The sequence below is a fragment of the Heptranchias perlo genome, chromosome 4 (assembly GCF_035084215.1).
Source record: "Heptranchias perlo isolate sHepPer1 chromosome 4, sHepPer1.hap1, whole genome shotgun sequence".
NCBI lineage: Eukaryota > Metazoa > Chordata > Chondrichthyes > Hexanchiformes > Hexanchidae > Heptranchias > Heptranchias perlo.
Window position 1 is genome coordinate 12,303,346 of NC_090328.1, and position 19,604 is coordinate 12,322,949.

General features: G+C 43.3%; 1 protein-coding gene across 4 annotated transcripts in view; it reads left to right on the forward strand.

Annotated features, from left to right (window-relative positions):
• galntl6 (polypeptide N-acetylgalactosaminyltransferase like 6) overlaps nucleotides 1-19,604 on the forward strand; it is a 1,033,047-nt gene that overhangs the window by 5,921 nt on the left and 1,007,522 nt on the right. The window contains exon 2 of one of the 4 annotated variants that reach the window (XM_067982486.1): nucleotides 801-803. The exons of the other annotated variants lie outside the window; for them this stretch is intronic. Coding sequence (XP_067838587.1) covers nucleotides 801-803 — 3 coding nt within the window. The remainder of the gene's footprint in view (nucleotides 1-800; nucleotides 804-19,604) is intronic. 4 annotated transcript variants of the gene reach the window in all.

Consider the following 19,604-nt stretch of genomic DNA (forward strand, 5'->3'; position numbering starts at 1 on the left):
TGGGCTGAATGGCCTGTTTCTGTCCTGTAATTTCTATGTAACTTATAGCAAATGCATTTGTGATCTTAACACAGTTAAGTACCGTGAAATAGTAAACCCAATACTAGTCATGTTAAAAGTACAGATAATGGAAGGAGGCAACAAGGCAGATTATTGTCTTGACGCTAATGTACAACAAAATCTCTCTGTTCTATTGACATAATAATAAAAAAAAGTCATTTCGAAGGCATTGACTGATTAACCAATTTAAGGGGGAATCGGCCCAGATCAAATCATAGAAAGGTTACAGCACAGAAGGAGGCCATTCAGCCTGTTGAGCTTTTGCTGGCTCTCTGCAAGAGCAATCCAGCTGGTCCCACTCCCTGCCCTTTCCCTGTAGCCCTGCAAATTTTTTCCCTTCAAGTACTTATCCAGTTCCCTTTTGAAAGCCACGATTGAATCTGCCTTTCAGGCAGTGCATTCCAGATCATAGCCACTCACTGCGTTTTAAAAAAAAAAGTTTTTCCTCATGTCGCCTTTGGTTCTTTTGGCAAATACAGATGAATGATAATTGCTTGAAATCTGGACGCAACTTATCTACTAAAATCATAGGGACTGTCTTGCTCTCCATCTAGATTGGTTTCTAAACCAGGCTCTACAAGGGGGAGGACAGTGGGAGTAGAAGTTCAACTTGCATAAAACTGGCATTACGGGATCCATCGCCCGTTACAGAAACCACCCAATATTCATTGATTCAAGTGGAAATGAAAATTTTCTATAACGAGTGATTGATCCACAATGCCAGGTTCACGCCCCGGAAGCAAGTTGAAAATCTACCCCAGTTTACTTTTTGGCAAATCTGCTACTCTAATATATCTTAAAAATAAAGCATTGGTTATGACAAAGTAATTGCATTTGTTATTTTCTTATTACTGTTTCCAGTCTCTGTACATTCCTAACCCTTTCTCCATAAACTCTGATTCTATGCAGAAGGACATAATTTTCCACCCATTAACGTCAGCAATGAAGGAAAATGTGTTTTTTGCACACCAGTGTCACATCACCCACACTTGCTTAACTCTCTGAACCGAATCCATGATCATTTCACACTCTGGTTAATCAAAGCTGTAAAATATTTTTATGCAGTGTTAGAACATTGCTGAAACACCTTTTTCAGTTTACTGTAGTTAATAAAATTGTCCTTTTTGAAGACATGGGACTAATTGGTTAGCTCTTTCAAAGAGCAGGCACGATGGGCCGAATGGCCACCTCCTGTTTAAGAAACTTAAGCAATTAAATTGTCAACACATACTAACTAAAAGTGAATTGTACCTGCCCAACGGACAATATACACTAGTAAATTAATTAGGGTTGGGGGTGAGCAACTTGCCACAGAGGATTTATAATATATTAATGTATTTCAGGCCGGACAAGACCATGGTCCCTTTAGCCTGCCCATCACCTTTCTTTCCTATCTGATGTTTCTAAAACACAATAACCATGTATCCTAGCAGAAAGCAGCAGAAACTTGTCTCACCTTCTCAAATAAGGGTAAGCAAAGCATTCTTATGAACTGCCTAAACTAACAGGTGTGACTTAAGACATATCGAAGTATTCCAGTTTAGAATTTTATCATGTAGTTTATTATGCAGGACTTGTATGAACCCAAGGAGTCTCTGCTGACATTTGTTAAAGGAGATCCTAGAGGGATTTATTTCTATGGATGGCGACATGCTGCTCATTATAATCCACAGTTTTGCTTCAGACATTCTTTTCTAAATTGAGCAAGGGAGCCTGAAATGCTTTATTTTTTTTTGCTGAATCTTGGGTTTATATGGATGGTTATTATCAGCCCCATCCTCAGATCTGGACCATTCACATGAAATCACAAATACTGCTGCGATTCAAAGGCCTTCCACATTTCAGAGCAACTACCCACAGAGCCATGCAGGCACCCGGCCACAAATGTGCTTGCTTTATCGGTGTATCCTCTGGACTATGTGGCAGCTAATGTAAATCTAGTTCATGGGGATGATGAAACATTGTGTTAAATTCTACTTCTAGGAATTGTCATACAGCATGTTCAGGAACTTTGCAGTTGCTTAGCAGAAATACATTCATTAACAACAACTTACATTAAAAGGCACTATATAAATGCAATAAAACATCCCAAGACGTTTCACAGGAGTGTAATCAGACAAAACTTGACACCGAGCCAAAGAAGGAGATATTAAGACAATTGACTAAATGCTTGGTCAAAGAGGTAGGTTTTAAGGAGCATCTTAAAGGAGGAGCAAGAAGTGGAAAGGCAGAGGTTTAGGGAGGGAATTCTAGAGCTTAGGGCCCAGAAAGGCTGAAGGCACGTCCGACAATGGTGGGGAGAAGGAAATCCGGGATGCACAAGAGGCCAGAGTTGGTGGAATGCAGAGTTCTCGGGGGGGAGGGGGGTTGTAAGGCTGGAGGACGTTACAGTGATAGGGAGGGGTGAGGCCATGGAGGGATTTGAACACAAGGATGAGAATTTTAAAATTGAGATGTTGCTGGACCGGGAGCCAATGTAGGTCAATGAGCACAAGGGTGATGGGTGAATATGACTTGGTGTGATTTAGGATACGGGCAGCAGGGCTTTGGATGAACTGAAGTTTATGGAGAGTGGAAGATGGGAGGCTGGCCAGAAGAGCATTGGAATTGTCGAATGTGGACCTAACAAAAGCATGGAAGATGGTTTCAGTAGCGCATGTGCTGAGGCATGGGGGGAGACGGGCGATGTTTCAAAAGTGGAAGTAGAAGGCCTTGGTGATGGAGAAGATAACTATACAGGGTAATTATTCCCTTTTCTACCCACTACCATTTTCTCCCTTCCCCTCTCCTCCGTTGTCCTGAAGGTATTGAATCCTTACTGTGGTCTAGTTTCATGGACACTGGGTGTGTCCATGAAACTAGTCCACAATGCCACCAATCTTGGTGTCATCTGCAAACTTACTAACCATGCCTCCTAAATTCTCATCCAAATCATTAATATAAATAACAAATATCAGCGGACCCAGCACCGATCCCTGAGGCACACCCCCCAAATGGCCATTATTCATGTCAGTAGGCTGTTTGAGCATGGGAGGGTGGGAGGGGGTGTGAATCACAGCCAAACCCTGTCCTCATTGAGAAGTCCTCACGTACAGTTCCAAAAGGGGGCGGCTGGATAGCGATAGGAGTGGGAACTGGCTGATTTTTTTTCCCCCCTCCCAAACATAGGGGTGGAGAACCCAATTGAGGTGATGCTACTGCCACTTCAGGTAATCTCGCTGGTCTGTGTGCTCTGGCTACACAGTGAACAAACTTGCTGAGCTGTCTGGAAGCCCCATTTCTACCCTGAAGATTGGAGGGTAGCAAATGTTGTGCCTTTGTTTAAGAAGGGCGGCAGGGAAAAGCCTTGGAACTACAGACCGGTGAGCCTGACATCTGTAGTGGGTAAGTTGTTGGAGGGTATTCTGAGAGACAGGATCTACAGGCATTTGGAGAGGCAGGGACTGATTAGGAACAGTCAGCATGGTTTTGTGAGTGGAAAATCATGTCTCACGAATTTGATTGAGTTTTTTGAAGGGGTAACCAAGAAGATAGATGAGGGCTGTGCAGTAGACGTGGTGTACATGGACTTTAGCAAAGCCTTTGACAAGGTACCGCATGGTAGGTTGTTACATAAGGTTAAATCTCACGGGATCCAAGGTGAGGTAGCCAATTGGATACAAAATTGGCTTGACGACAGAAGACAGAGGGTGGTTGTAGAGGGTTGTTTTTCAAACTGGAGGCCTGTGACCAGCGGTGTGCCTCAGGGATCAGTGCTGGGTCCGCTGATATTTGTTATTTATATTAATGATTTGGATGAGAATTTAGGAGGCATGGTTAGTAAGTTTGCAGATGACACCAAGATTGGTGGCATTGTGGACAGTGAAGAAGGTTATCTAGGATTGCAACGGGATCTTGATAAATTGGGCCAGTGGGCTGATGAATGGCAGATGGAGTTTAATTTAGATAAATGTGAGGTGATGCATTTTGGTAGATCGAATCGGGCCAGGACCTACTCCATTAATGGTAGGGCATTGGGGAGAGTTATAGAACAAAGAGATCTAGGAGTACAGGTTCATAGCTCCTTGAAAGTGGAGTCACAGGTGGATAGGGTGGTGAAGAAGGCATTCAGCATGCTTGGTTTCATTGGTCAGAACATTGAATACAGGAGTTGGGATGTCTTGTTGAAGTTGTACAAGACATTAGTAAGGCCACACTTGGAATACTGTGTACAGTTCTGGTCACCCTATTATAGAAAGGATATTATTAAACTAGAAAAGAGTGCAGAAAAGATTTACTAGGATGCTAGCGGGACTTGATGGTTTGACTTATAGGGAGAGGTTGGATAGACTGAGACTTTTTTCCCTGGAGAGTAAGAGGTTAAGGGGTGATCTTATAGAAGTCTATAAAATAATGAGGGGCATAGATAAGGTAGATAGTCAAAATCTTTTCCCAAAGGTAGGGGAGTCTATAACGAGGGGACATAGATTTACGGTGAGAGGGGAGAGATACAAAAGGGTCCAGAGGGGCAATTTTTTCACTCAAAGGGTGGTGAGTGTCTGGAACGAGCTGCCAGAGGCAGTAGTAGAGGCGGGTACAATTTTGTCTTTTAAAAAGCATTTGGACAGTTACATGGGTAAGATGGGTATAGAGGGATATGGGCCAAGTGCAGGCAATTGGGACTGGCTTAGTGGTATAAACTGGGCGACATGGACATGTTGGGCCGAAGGGCCTGTTTCCATGTTGTAAACTTCTATGATTCTATGATTTCCAGCAATGCTACTTTTTTTTTACTTGCCCTGGTATTGAGCCTGAAGTGCTCCATCTGTAAGCTGATTTATTTTTATAACGTTGTACTGCACTTAACCTACAAATTCTGCAGGAAAGATGATGTGTAGGAGGTCGGATTAGTTCAACACAAAGGAACTAAATCCAGGGACAAGAATGATTATTACTGCTTTGTTTGCAGATGTAGCGAGTCTTTAATTGCCGGATAATGGAAAATGAATTAATAATCATGTATTTTAATATTAATTAAACCATTAACCACTATTGAAACCATTGTGGATCCTCGTTGCAAATGACTTTGAAAAAGATTTTCTAGCTTTGAAATGGTTTGCCCTGCCCCCTCCCTTTGACCGTGAAGTCCCACTGTGCGAATATTAGAATCTGAATGCTTCAGATATTAAGATGAAATTCCTTTGCTCGTCATTTTAGCAGGAAGTGTGAACCCAGTTAAATAAAGAAAGGCTTGCATTTATATAGCGCCTTTCACAACATCAGGACGTCCCAAAGCACTTTACTCTTCAAAAAAATTACTTCATTGGCTGTAATCGCTATTGTAATGTAGGAAACACGGCAGCCAATTTGCACACAGCAAGGTCCCACAGACGGCAATGAGATAATGACCAAATACATCTGTTTTTTTTTAGCGATGTGGTTGAGGGATAAATATTGGCCAGGACACCAGGGAGAATTCTGTTGCTCTTCTCCAAAATAGTGCCATGGGATCTACATACATCTACCTGAGAGGTGAGACGGGGCCTCGGTTTAATGTCTCATCCAAAAGGTGGTACCTCTGACAGTGCAGAACTCCGTCAGTACTGCACTGGGATATCAGCCTAGATTTTGTGCTTAAGTCCCTGGAGTGGGCACTTGAACCCACAACCTTCTGACTCAGAGGTGAGAGTACTACCACACGGACTGCAGCGGTTCAAGAAGGCGGCTCATCACCACCTTCTCAAGGGCAATTAGGGATGGGCAATAAATGCCGGCCTCGCCAGCGACGCCCACATCCCATGAACGAATTTAAAAAAAAGCCACAGCTCACCGTTAAAATGAACAGTTCGATGCCTCCATTAAGACGGTGGACGATGAAATATCGTGCAAAGTTCCTGATTCACACTGCGCACGTCTGGATTCCTGCAGTGCCCACTTTTCATGGTATGATGACAGTCTAATCCTGATAATTAAAACATTATTTTTTTGGTGCTAAATAATTAAATTATCTGATAATTCAACACTAAATCCCCACTCAATTTGAAACATCAGATAATTTGAATTAAACAATTTTGAATAGAGATGTAAAAAATGTTACTGTGAGGTAACAAAAGATGATGTAACCCAAAAAATTAATGTTATTGATTAATGCTTGATACACTTGTATCAATTTACTCTCCCTACTGTTTTAATGGAAACATTAACTCAAACAGATTGATGCGTCTATTAAAATAATGGAGAGAGAAATTCAATACAAGTGCGTTAAACGTTTGTTTGACTACATCGCCAACTGTCATCTCTACCCTTCAGTGTCCAACACATACTGTACCTGATTGTTGAACTGCTTCCAGGCAGTAGACACCCACTTTGAGGGGGACAATGTAAACTGTTTCTTTCTTGCTACATTTTTAATTGGTCAAATGAAAAGCTTCTGAAAGGTAACTGAGTTAATGCGCGATTTATGGAATTACATGGAAATTACAGCACAGAAACAGGCCATTCGGCCCGACTGGTCTATGTCGGTGTTTATGCTCCAGATGAGCCTCCTCCCACCCTACTTCGTATTACTCTATCAGCATATCCTTCCATTCCTTTCTCCCTCATATACTTATCTAACTTCCCCTTAAATGCATCAGCGCTCTTTGCCTCAACTACTCCTTGTGGTAACAAGTTTCACATTCTCGCCACTACTTTGGGTAAAGAAGTTTCTCCTGAATTCCTATTCTGTGACCTGGGCTCAAACCTCCATACAAGACTATAAGAAGCAATGGAATAAGAAAAGGTACTTTGGACCATCAAGCCTTCTCCTTCCACAAAGCATGTTTAATCCATACTCTCTTAGAGGCTGCCCCCTAATTTATACAACCTCCAGAGGGGAATTTCTAGAAAATAGTCATTGCATTTGAAAGGTGATCAAACCAATCTCCAGAATGTTTATCCATCCCCGCACGTCCATCATGTAACACTGGTCTTCTGCACTACATGGACTGCCCCAATAGAATAGGAACCCAGTCCAGAATGGTAAGATTAAAAACATCACCACTCTGATTGTATGGAATATGTGAATAAAATTAATTATTTTTATCAAGATTTTGCATCGTATTGGCTTGTTTAATTCTGTTATAGTACACATTACAGTTTAGTGTAACAGTCTGGACTGTTTGTTATTTTCTAGTTACTTCAGATAGGTAAGCTTAATGGACCAGAATTTGCTGTCAAAATAACAGTGGGGCTAATGGCACTTGCTGTTATTTATGCGCAAGCACTACAGAAACTTCAGGCGAGGGGGCAGATGCGCGGTTAAACGCGGAAATCCAGAAGTTACTGTACGAGTTGTTCCGCTCAGCCATTAGCTTCGCGAAAACAGCATCTCGCTGCCTGCCTCACCATTTGAAATGCATTGTATGGCGTGAAGTTGCTGCATTTGTGCAGTGGATAGGAACTAAACTCGCCACAAAGTTAAGAACCATACAACACAGAAGGAGGCCATTTGGCCCATCGTGCCTGTGCTGACTCTTTAAAAGAGCTATCCATTTAATCCTGCTCTTTCCCCACAGCCCTGCAAATGTTTCCTTTTTTTAAAAAAAAAAACCAAGGATCTCTAACAATGCAGCACTGCACTGAAGTGTCAGCCTAGATTTTGTGCTCAAGTAGGACTTGAACCCATAACTTTCTGAATCAGTAGGTGAGAGTGGTACCCATTGAGCTGACATTTCATCTTGTCATTTCAAGTGTAAGTACCCTTTTAAAAATGTGATAAGTGTTAATTGCTGCCAGTCAACCTCTCTGGCATTGAAAATTAACTATTACATGTGTGGAGCCTCATTCCTTCAGGTTTTCATTATTGGCGATTTTAAAAATGTAAACTTTTTTTTTCCCTTTTGCTTTCTGTTTTTTTCTCTCTCAATCCAATCTTTCTGTCCCTCTCTTTACTTCTCTCTCTGTACCTGATTTGACATTGAACCCACCCACTCTAAATTTACACTTCCTCCTCAGTCCTTGCGCTGTTTATTTCACAATCCTTCAACCTATTTGGTTAAAGAGATACCCAGTTGCTTGCCCTGTTCACTCAGGTCCCAGAGGCCCTGTTTCTCTCGCTGCGATGTTATCGACTCGCACTTTCAGCAACTTGCCACACGAAAAATTTTAAATGCCTAAACGTCCAAGGGCAAGTCTAACTAACGGCAGATGCCATTAAATGCCCTGCTGCAGCAAAATCTGTCTCAATAATTATTGTGAAGTCTAAATTGTAAAGTTTACATTATATCATTGCTACTGTTCACTTATTCTTTAACAAATTTGTTTGGCAGTTAAAGCCTAAATCATGACCTAATGTGGCATTATTTTGTTGCCATCCAAAATCCAGGAAGATTGGATGATTGCATGTGATTAAACCAGTAAGCAAATACAAAATAAACAGGCGTTTGATCCTGGGCACAGTACTAACTAATTTAGATATCTTGGCAAATGAAAGCACTCTCTGGCATGGAGAGCGAAGGCTTGCCTATAGGAGTGGTTGAAAATGCTGAACCCCCCAAAAAATAGATTTAGAGTAAAAAGAAACATGAGTCCTGAGTAAAATCTTAACGCAGTCTCTAGTGGACATGAAGCTGCTGCTCAACAGCTGATCCTAATTTGGCACAAAACTAGCAATCTCATTCGGAGACACCACAAGGAGAGCTGGTGTGGGAAATTAAAAACCTCACACTGGCCAGTAGGTGGCGGTCTTTTGACCTTTTTTTTTGGTAAAGGCACAATGTTGAGGGAGAGCAGATTCCACTCTTTCCAAGAGTGCTCAATGGAAAAGTGTTCTGTTCGAGGGAATTAGACCCTTCAGCTTAATGAGCAGAAATAGTCACAAAAAAGGATAAATTGAAATCATGCTGAATGTATTCCTATAGGTAATCTTACAAGCACAAGTCAATCTCAATTTAGTGTAGGGAGTCATGTGGTAATATCAGGTTAAAAATATATATCTCTAGTGTCATACTGTTGGAATATACCATTTGTAAGTGGAAACCAACACTATTTAATTAGTAGTTAAAATGCCGGCACTGTAGCCTAAAGGCTGCGGTACTGGACTATCGCCCCAGAAGTCATGAGTTCAAATCTCAACATTGTGAGTTGTGAAATGGAATTCAATTAAATTAAAGAAATAAAATGAAAGCTGCTAGATTGTCATAAAAACCCAACTCAGTCACCAATGCCTCTTCAGAGAAGGAACCTAAACGTGACTCCAGTCCCACAATATGTGGTTGACTCTTAATGCCCTCAGAGCAACTAGGGAGGGGCAATAAATGCTGCCTTACCAGTGTCACCTCCATCTCAAAATCAAATTTAAAAACAAAACACAAAGTTTGGAAGTTTCTGTAAAATATGTGACTGACTAGAATGTTCGGTGGAAATCAATTAGGCCAACAGTGAAGCAGCACAGTGAACCCACAGCTAGCCAACAGCCAAAGCGGACATATACAGTGGGATATAAGACACTACCACCTAAACACTATTGTTCAGTGTTTTCTTTTTTTTGCACAAGTGAGCTTATTTATTTGCAAGTCTACTTTGTTCCAACTAAAGAAGCTTTTCAATGAAGTGTATTTTAAGAATCTGATGCTCAGCAACATCCATCAAAGAACAATACATAAAATACAAGAACATACAATGGTAATAAATTATGTTGTAAAATTGCTGCAGTTGCTTTTTGCTCACCTATAAAGTTTACAAAAAGTTTTTGCTTTCATTTCACTTCAGTAGGTGATTGATCTGACTAAGGTAACGCATGCGTTTCCTAATTATTTTCCTAATTTTCAGCAATAATTTTAGATTTTCATATGATCCAGTGTTGTAATCAGACATTAAAGGCACATTGCTAATCCTACTCCATAAATAGAAGTTAGGCCATTAGCACATCAGTACATCCACAGAGTGAAGAAATATTCAACCCTACCCTGAAATGGCGCAGCACTAATTGATGACCAGAGCTGGACAATAGCATCTGAGTAATGAAAACAGAGATTCATTTTCTGACTCTGCTATTAAGAAATATCTCCGGTGTGGGTGAGGTTGGATTTGATTTTGACCAGATCAGTGTGCTCCTTTTCTTATTTTTCATCAACCAGACTTGTTGCAAGGCCAATTACAATTGTACCTGACAGACGACACTGTTGTTATGATTTGAAGGGATTAGAATATCCCTTTAATAGAAGTAACGAAGTTATGCTAAACCTTTTATAAACCACTGGTTAGGCCACAGCTAGAGTATTGTGTCCAATTCTGGGCACCACACTTTAGGAAAAATGTCAAGGTCTTGGAGAGGGTGCAGAAGAGATTTAGCAGAATGATGCCAGGGATGAGGGATTTCAGTTATGTGGCAAGACTAGAGAATCATAGAAAGGTTGCAGCACAGAAGGAGGCCATTCGACCCATCGAATCTGCGCTGGCTCTATGCAAGAGCAATCCAGCTAGTCCCACTCCCCCGCCCTATCCCTGCAGCCCTGCAATTTTTTTTTCCTTTCAAGTACTTATCCAGCTCTCTTTTGAAGGCCATGATTGAATCTGCCTCCACCACCCCCTCGGGCAGTGCATTCCAGATCCTAACCACTCACTGTGTAAAAAAAGTTTTTCCTCAGGTCACCTTTTGGTTATTTTGCCAATCACTTTAAATCTATGTCCTCTGGTTCTTGACCCTTCCGCCAATGGGAACAGTTTCTCTCTATCTACTCTGTCTAGATGCTTCATGATTTTGAATACTTCTATCAAATCTCCTCACAACCGTCTCTGTTCCAAGGAGAACAATCCCAGCTTCTCCAGTCTATCCACGTAACTAAAGTCCCTCATCCCTGGAATCATTTTAGTAAAACTCTTCTGTACCCTTTCTAAGCCTTCACATCTTTCCTAAAGTGTGGTGCCCAGAACTGGACACAATACTCCAGTTGTGCTGAACCAGTGTTTTATAAAGGTTCATCATGACTTCCATACTTTTGTACTCTATGCCTCTATTTATAAAGCCCAGGATCCTATATGCTTTTTTAATCGCTTTCTCAACCAGAAACTGGGATTGTTCTCCTTCAAATAGAGATGATTAAGGGAAGATTGAATACAGGTATTAATAATTATGAAGGGTTTTGATAGAGTAAATAAGGAGAAACTGTTTCCACTGGCAGAAGCATTGGTAACCAGAAGACAATGATTTAAGATAATTGGCAATAGAACCAGAGGTGAGATGAAGAAAAATGTTTTTATGCAGTGAGTTGTGTTGGAAGCCGATTCAATATACAACCTTAGTAATCTTTAATCGTTCTTGGCCAGCACAGGTCGTCTGACAGTGTCTTTCTTTTTTCACCTGCTTGTAAAGCCTCTGGTTCATCCACCATATTGTTAATCCTACAGTGACATGATTCCAATTAATCGTTATCCAAAAGAATGGATATGAGGTGAAAATGAGACATTATGATTAAGTTTTATTTCTCTTTTTATCCCATCAATTTTCTCCCCTCTTCTCTCCTAAAGGTGTTGACTCCTTGTTTGGTTGAGGTTCCATGGACATGGGTCACCTCTGACTACCTCACCCATGTGATCCATGCCTGTGTATGAGCGTATACAATGAGTCCTGGCAAGGCTATACAATCCCAACAAGCTTCTTGGCTAAATTCGATCTTGTTCTCCTCAAATGTCTACACACACCTGGTTCCAGCAGGACTCACTTGATAGCGATCGGGAATGCCACCGTGCTGAGGACAATTCTATTGCCTTTATTACCAGCCTGGTTTAGGTCAGGATACTCAGCACAGTGTTTTAATCTTATGTGTAGTTTGTGACTTATGTGACTCATGGTTCATTGCCTCAGTCAGCTGCAGCACTGGGAGACTGCTAGCAATTTATTCAATAATTGGTCTTATAAACAGCTATATCTCTGAATTCAAATATTTTCAAGCTATGCATTCATTTGTAGGTGCTAATATTTTAAATGATAAATATAGAACATCACAAGTTTTAAACAAGTACAATTTACTAGAATTTGGACGCAACCAACAAACACCAGGGGCCCGATTTTAGCATCCGCTATCGGGTGCGTTCTCGGCGGGGGGGGGCCCCGAAAATCCCGAAATCCAGGTGCGGGACCGGATCGCGCCTCGATCCCGCCCACTTCCGGGTTCCGCGCTGACGTGCGGGGGTGCGTGCGCAGCCCCCGCTGGTGGGAATCCCGCAGGCAATTAAAGCCAGCGGGATGCCACTTGAGAGTATTTACTTTGCTTGTTCAGGTCATTAACTGACCTGATTAAGGGACTGTGTGTGATTTTGGATAAACATGGGATTGTTTCACACACTGGGGGAAACACTCCCAGTTGAAATGGACGTGTTGCAGCTGTCAGCCTGTGGCAGCTGCAAAGGTCCATTTGACAGGTGGAGGGGGGGGAGACCCTCACTCATTGCAGGAGGCCGCTCTGTCACTTGGGACAAAGTTTGGCCTCCACCACCCTCCTCCTGACGGTCAAAGTCACCAACCTGCACACTTACCCCGGGGTCCGGAGACATGTACCTACCTTGCGGACCCCCTCAGATGTATATCTTGCGGATGGGGGCCGCCGTAGCTGCAGTCATGACCTCCTCGGAGGGCGAACAGCATCACCAGCCTCGCCATCCACGCCGTCCACCTCTGACACGTGGAGCTCCACAACAGAGTGCTGTGACACATCCACCTGTACAGCAGGAGGGAAGGCTACCACAGAGAGAGATGCGACGCAGAGGGCACTACCCTCGCCACAGGGTCCACAGACCGAGGCGCAGCTCCCCGGACCTCTCTGAGCAGCAGTGCACACGGAGGCTCAGAGTCACCCGACATGTAGTCGTGGACATCTGCAGCCTCTTTCGTGCCGAGCTGCTCCCGGCTGGGCCCAGCACCATCTTCTTACCTGTCGCTGCCAAAGTCACCACTGCCCTCCACAACTTCTCCTCCGCATCCTTCCAGGGTGCAACCGGGTACATCACCGATGTCTCTCAGTCGTCTGCGCAGAAGAGCCCTGCAAATACATCTGCACCCACTCTGCAGTAACACAATGGGTGGCATCAGTGGTGGGTCCTCATAGTGATACCCAGGAGCGGTCACTATTGCACAAAGCAGACAGGATTCACGGAGACATGGCAGTAGTGGTGCCAATATAATGTGTGATGTGCGTTGTTCTGAAATTCAATATGAGTAACACCCATGACAAACCCTCAAACACCCTTATGCATCCCCTTCATGCTCACGACATGTTTGCCTTACGCTGCCTACTGCACATATGTGATGCATGCCCTGTGGCTGCAGCACAGGTAGTGGCAGGTTGAGTGCGGCTGGCCGTGAGAGAGATGCACGAGAGGGTGAGTATGAGATAGAGCCATGAGATTGTATGAGGATTGGGTTGAGTGGTAGTGGCGGGATGAGTACTGGCGAGGTGAGTAAGTGCAGGTAAGATGAGGATGAGGTTTGAGTGGGTATGAGGGGTGATGTGACAGAGTAGTGTTGGCAGTGCCGATGGAGATGTGGGGTGGGGGTAGTGCTGTGGCAGACGGAGTGTAGGGGAAAGACTACGTGTACTCACTGTGGCTGACCTACGGAGGTCATTGCAGCGCCTCCTGCACTGTATGCAGGTGGGCGATATGTTGGTGGTGCTGGTGACCTCCTCTGCCACCTCGAGCCAGGCCTTCCTGGTGGCGGAGGCAGGCCGCTTCCTCCCGCCCGCCATGGGGAAGATCTCTGTCCTCCCCCTCCTCCTCACCCCATCTAATGATACCTGGGGTGAGGCATCATTAAACTGGGAGCAGCCTTCCCCCTGGGCTGCTCCATGCTGTAATTGTTGCTGTTTGTGGCAGCATCTGTCAGTGGAGGATTGCCCCTTTAAATAGAGCGCCTCCAGCTGACAGATCGTACTGCGCATGCGCAGCCCGCCCGACGCGCAGATCAGCAGCGCGGAACCCGGAGGAGCAGGTAAGTGGCTCCAATTAGTGGGTTGCCTGCTACGATCGCGCGGGAAACCCACTAATTTCACCGGGCGCGTTTTCAACGCACCCGCTGGCCCACCCGCCGAGAACCCGCACCCTTGGTAAAATCGGGCCCCATGGTTCAGATTTATGGAACGCCATAAATCTGGGGGCATAACCTTAAAATTAGAGCCAGGCCATTTAGGAGTGAAATCAGGAAGCACTTTTTCACACAAAGGGTAGTGGAAATCTGAAACTCACTCCCCCCAAAAGGCTGTAGATGCTGGGACAATTGAAATTTCCAAGACTGAGAGTGATAGATTTTTGTTCGGTAAGGGTAGCAAGGGATATGGAGCAAAGGCAGGTAAATGGAGTTGAGGTACAGATCAGTCATGATCTAATTGAATGGCGGAACAGCACGAGGGGCTGAATGGCCTTCTTCTGTTGCCATGTTACTATGAGATTGGCAACTTGTAACCATTTGTTTGAATATAAGCAGCTAATTGTTGCTGACAACCGTTAATGGCCAACTTTTGCAATTTTTCTTTTTTCCCCAAGTGTCAATAAATTCCCTGATCTCACCGACATAATAATTAAACCATCACTTGCCACTGCGTCAACCTCCAGCCACAATAAAGGTAATACTGGCACAAGAGCAACTAACACATTTGTCTGAATTTTCTCTCTCCACTAGTCAACTGTTTTTATTTTAAAAGGTTTAACATCTCCACTTAAACAGTGGGTTGGAATTTCAATGGAACACGTTAATTGTCTTTAGTATCCCACAGCGTAACATCAGGACCAATGTGTAGCTAGGTTATAAATTAATCCTGGTTTCATCCAGTTAATTAAATCTTGCATAGAAATTACAGCACAGATACAGGCCATTCGTTACAACTGGTCCGTGCCGGTGTTTATGCTTCACACGAGCATCCTCCCACCCTACTTCATCTAATCCTATCAGCATATCCTTCTATTCCTTCCTCCTTCATGTACTTGTCTAGTTTCTCCTCAAATGCATCTCTGTTGTTCGCCTCAACTACTCCATGTGGTAGCAAGTTCCGCTCTCCGAGTAAAGAAGTTTCTTTTGAATTCCTAATGGGATTTATTAGTGACTATCTTATATTTATGATCACTAGTTTTGAACTCCCCCACAAGTGGAAACATCTCTACGTTTACTCTGTCAAATCCCTTCATAATTTTAAAGCTGTATTAGGTCACCCCTCAGCCTTTTCTTTTCTAGAGAAAAGAGCCCTAGTTCAAAACCTTGAACATGTTCAAAAGGATTTTGCAGGCAATACTTACCAAAGGAAACCTTGTCACATTTGTTTATAAAGATGCTACACTTCATGACTACAGGAAGCCCCTGTCACTGGCCACCTTATTGTTAAAACTGATTACGCTCATGTGAAACAACTCGGGACGTTTTACTACGTTAAAAGTGCTATATGAATGCAAGTGATTGTAAAACAGAAAGGACCAAATACCAAAGTTGTCCAACGCAAATTTGTTGTGGTATGAGAGACTTGTGTCAACGTGGCCTCATAGGTCGGTAATGTGATTTGAGACGAGAGAAAATAAAATTATCATGCAGTTCCGCTATAGCCATTTGCACCAGTTCCTCGGGGTTCCTCTGCTCTCCCTCCAAATTGTAAACAATTTTACAACACCAAGTTATAGTCCAGCAATTTTATTTTAAATTCACAAGCTTTCGGAGGCTTCCTCCTTCGTCAGGTGAACGATGTGAAAATTTCGAGGATTTCATTTTCACATCGTTCACCTGACGAAGGGAGAAGCCTCCGAAAGCTTGTGAATTTAAAATAAAATTGCTGGACTATAACTTGGTGTTGTAAAATTGTTTACAATTGTCAACCCCAGTCCATCACCGGCATCTCCACATCATGACTCCCTCCAAAGTTAGCGAGGGATCAGGAAAATCCCTGCGGAATTTCTGGGCCAAAATCTATCACATTTGGGAGATTGTGACAGTACTTATTTAAATGTGTCACATGAATTTATAAACATTGTGGGGGGGTGGGGGTGGGGGTGGGGGGATGGAGGGATGGCAGTGGATATGATTGGCTGTCGGTTTTTGGGTTGCACATCCTATAAGAATTTAAGATTTCCCTGGATTTCCAAATGGAGTTAGCGGGAGTGTCTGTAAGTGATAAACGCAGTCAGACTTAATAATTCATTGTCTTTAACTGGAAGGCTGTAAAGGATTGCGAAGAATCTCTTAAAAACACAGCATGAGTAAAGGTCACTCAGCTCATCAAGCGTTTGAGGGCTGAATATTCCTGTTCCTTATATTGTGTGAAAATGGCGCCAAATCGGGTGGGGAGCTCTACTTGTAGCCTTGCCCCGAGTTAGATTTTAATTTTCCCCCCTCCCCTGCGGGAACGCCACTCTGCACTGGTACAGTATAGCCTGTTGGTTGTTTTACTTGGACTAGTAATCCAGAAGCCTGGAGTGCCCGTTTGGGGCCCTGCAGCTTGCCTGTAATAAATTAAGTGAGGCCTGAACCTGAAAATGGTTCAGGCCTCGGACGGGTGAAATATCCTTGAGAATAACCACTTGGAGTCGTGAGGGGTGGAAATTTGTCTTGGTGGGCGGCACGGAGCGATCGGTATGGTGTTGCCCGCCTGTTATATGCCCTGCTCGATATTTGGACTTCAAAGGGGCCTTTAACAGGCGGTTGATGCGATACACATTTAATTGGCTTTACTCGTATTGGCAAGGTAAGTCTGTTTACTGCTTTTCGCAGTGAGTTATTTTAAGTCCTAATTAAGAAATTAAAATCATTAGCAGATGAACTAAAATTAATCAGAGAATAAACTGATTTGCAGAACTCTGGTAACTGCGACAAAAAGTTAAACAATTTGGGATGGAAATAATTTTTCCCAGTTTCCACTCGGAAAACAGGGGTTCAAATGGCCAATTTCACAGGATTATATCGGCCTTGTACGAGGAATTGGGCTGCCCCCTCCGCTCATATTTTCTGAGTGTGGATGCGGCCTTGCAAACGGCCACCATCAAAAAAGGTGAGGTACTTTTTTTTTGTTAAGGGTTGATGTGGAGCCAGCTGGAGCAGGAGTGCTCCTCCTGGCTGCATAGACTATTGAGGGCTGGTGCAGACCCATGACTGGCCCCTTTTGCCCCTTCCCCACCCCAGGATTTAACCTGAGGGGCCGCTGCCAACGAGGCAAGCGGCCTGAAATTCGTCTGCTTAAAATGGGTGAGCTGCTACTGGAGGCGCGACAGGCTTAGTCAGCTTGAGACCCAATTTCACGCATGCTATCCGTTATGGACTTGAGAATGGGCCATAACCAATTTCCAGCCCCTTTTGTCTTAATGTTTTTCCCTACAGCGAAATTTTGAACACTTCTGATATATATTTAAAAGACCACAATTGAGCTTTTGACCTACTGAGATTGTTAAGCGTTTTAGGCTTTTATAAGACTCTTTTCTCTCTCACAGCTGTTTCACAGCAATCACCCTAAGATCGAGAAGCTGTGATTTTTAAAAAATATATATAATCCATCCTTAAATTGCTGGATTGAGGGATTAAAATTTACCCTTGCTTGCAGGAATCTGGTTGCTAAGTTAACCGTAACTTCATACTACATTATCACAGTCACAGGCTACAATAAATAATATAAAAATTGAAAATGCTAGGAATATACAGGAGGTCTGTCAGCATCGGCAAAGTGAAAACACAGGTTAATATTTCAGGTGTGCGGAACAGAAAACTGATAGTTATGCTAGCCCTTTTTTTGTGGGTCTAAAAGATCATCTCCACGAGGCAATGAAAAGACTGCCTGCCTATCCCGAAAAGAGAGAAAATGCAGGCAGAGTTTCCTCCGCTTTTGCGCCCAGAGCCTCCCGTGATATGGGCGCAAAACCAATTACGTGACTTAAACGATCGCAGAATTACGCACGTAAGTACAACGCGCCCAAGTCTTCTCCGTCTTTTACATCTGTCCATCAAAACCTCCCCCCACAAATCTGGCCACGCCCTCGACTTTCAAATGCATGTATCCTCCAATTTCTCTTGTTCGAGGGGTTTCTCTACGTTGCGACTAGATTTTCGGGCGCAGCAGGAAACAGTTATTTTTTTGGTCTTTTAATTGCATTTTTTTGAGCGCATTTAAAAAAAAAAATTCACCTCACTGAGACTCATTTATTTTCCGTTCCTTTTAATACGTATTAGTCACATAAAATATTGAAAAGCTTCTCCAATTGCAGGTATCTAAACATGCTGTGCTCGATGTGCATAAATAATGGTGCAATGAATTGAAACTTAAAATTCTAAAACTCAAAGAAGAAATATACTGGTGTGAGTTTGGCGTTTCCTTGAGGCCCTGATGGTTTACCCTGATTTAGAACCATAGAAAAGATACAGCACAGAAGTGGGCCATTCGGCCCATCGTGTCCGCGCCGGCTCGAAGAACAACCAGGTGCCCATTCTAATCCCACCTTCCAGCACCCGGTCCATAGCCCTGCAGCTTACAGCACTTTAGGTGCAAGTCCAGGTACTTTTTTTAAAGAGTTGAGGGTCCCTGCCTCTACCACCAATTCGGGCAACGAATTCCATACACCCAAGACCCTCTGGGTAAAAAAAGTTTTTCCTCATGTCCCCTCCAATCCTTCCGCCAATCAGCTTAAATCTATGTCCTGTAGTTCTTGAACTCTCCACTAGGGGAAACAGATACTTCCTGTCTACTCTGTCTAAGCCCCTCATAATTTTACACACCTCAATCAAGTCTCTCCTCAGCTCCAAGGAATACAACCTCAGCCTATCCAATCTCCCCTCGTACCTGCAATTTTCAAGCCCTGGCAACATTCTTGTAAATCCATTTACACCCATTTTAAGATCGGGCGTTTTCTAATGAGGTTGGAAGGATACTTGGGTGTAAGTTGACAGCAGCAACATTGGGCGTTTTTGCGTCTAAATTCGGGGTTGTGCCTGATGAGGAAACTCTTGGCCCAGGAGCATAGAAATTACAATCAGCGCAGTTCTGGTATTGACACTCAACAGGCTCACATCCGCATTCTCCGTGCCATTTTAATTCGGGCATTAACCCTCCAAAAAAAGAAGTGCATGTTTCTCTTCCATTAGTGCAGAGGGCAATTTGGTGCAAGTTAGTTAGCGGTGGATTCGCGTCAGCTGTAATCTCTGCCCTCTGTCTCTTCTCAGGTTCCGACGTGATGGGTCGTTTCATTTCCGAAGAACTCCAGCACACTCTTTTCATCTTTCAGTGTGCTTTTAAGCAATCCAATTCTTTTGAAGTCAGCTTCTCAGACAACTTAACAGTAATGTAATTCACAAACACAAAAGCCGCAACCCGACGATACAAATATCTGCAAGTTCAAGTGGAGCTCAAATGAATTCGCACAAAACACTTAGCGGGGAAGTAACATACGAGTCTGTGCATACATACGAGAATAACAATTTCTCATCAATCACCTCGTTCGTACAAACCCCTTTAAACTTTAGATCAAAAAACTGGTCCGCTTCTTTGATTGAAAGGGAAGCTAAGCAATTTGAAATTAGTGGCGGAGGTGTTTGAGAATAAGCATCCTATTATTTATGGGCGTTTTGCAAT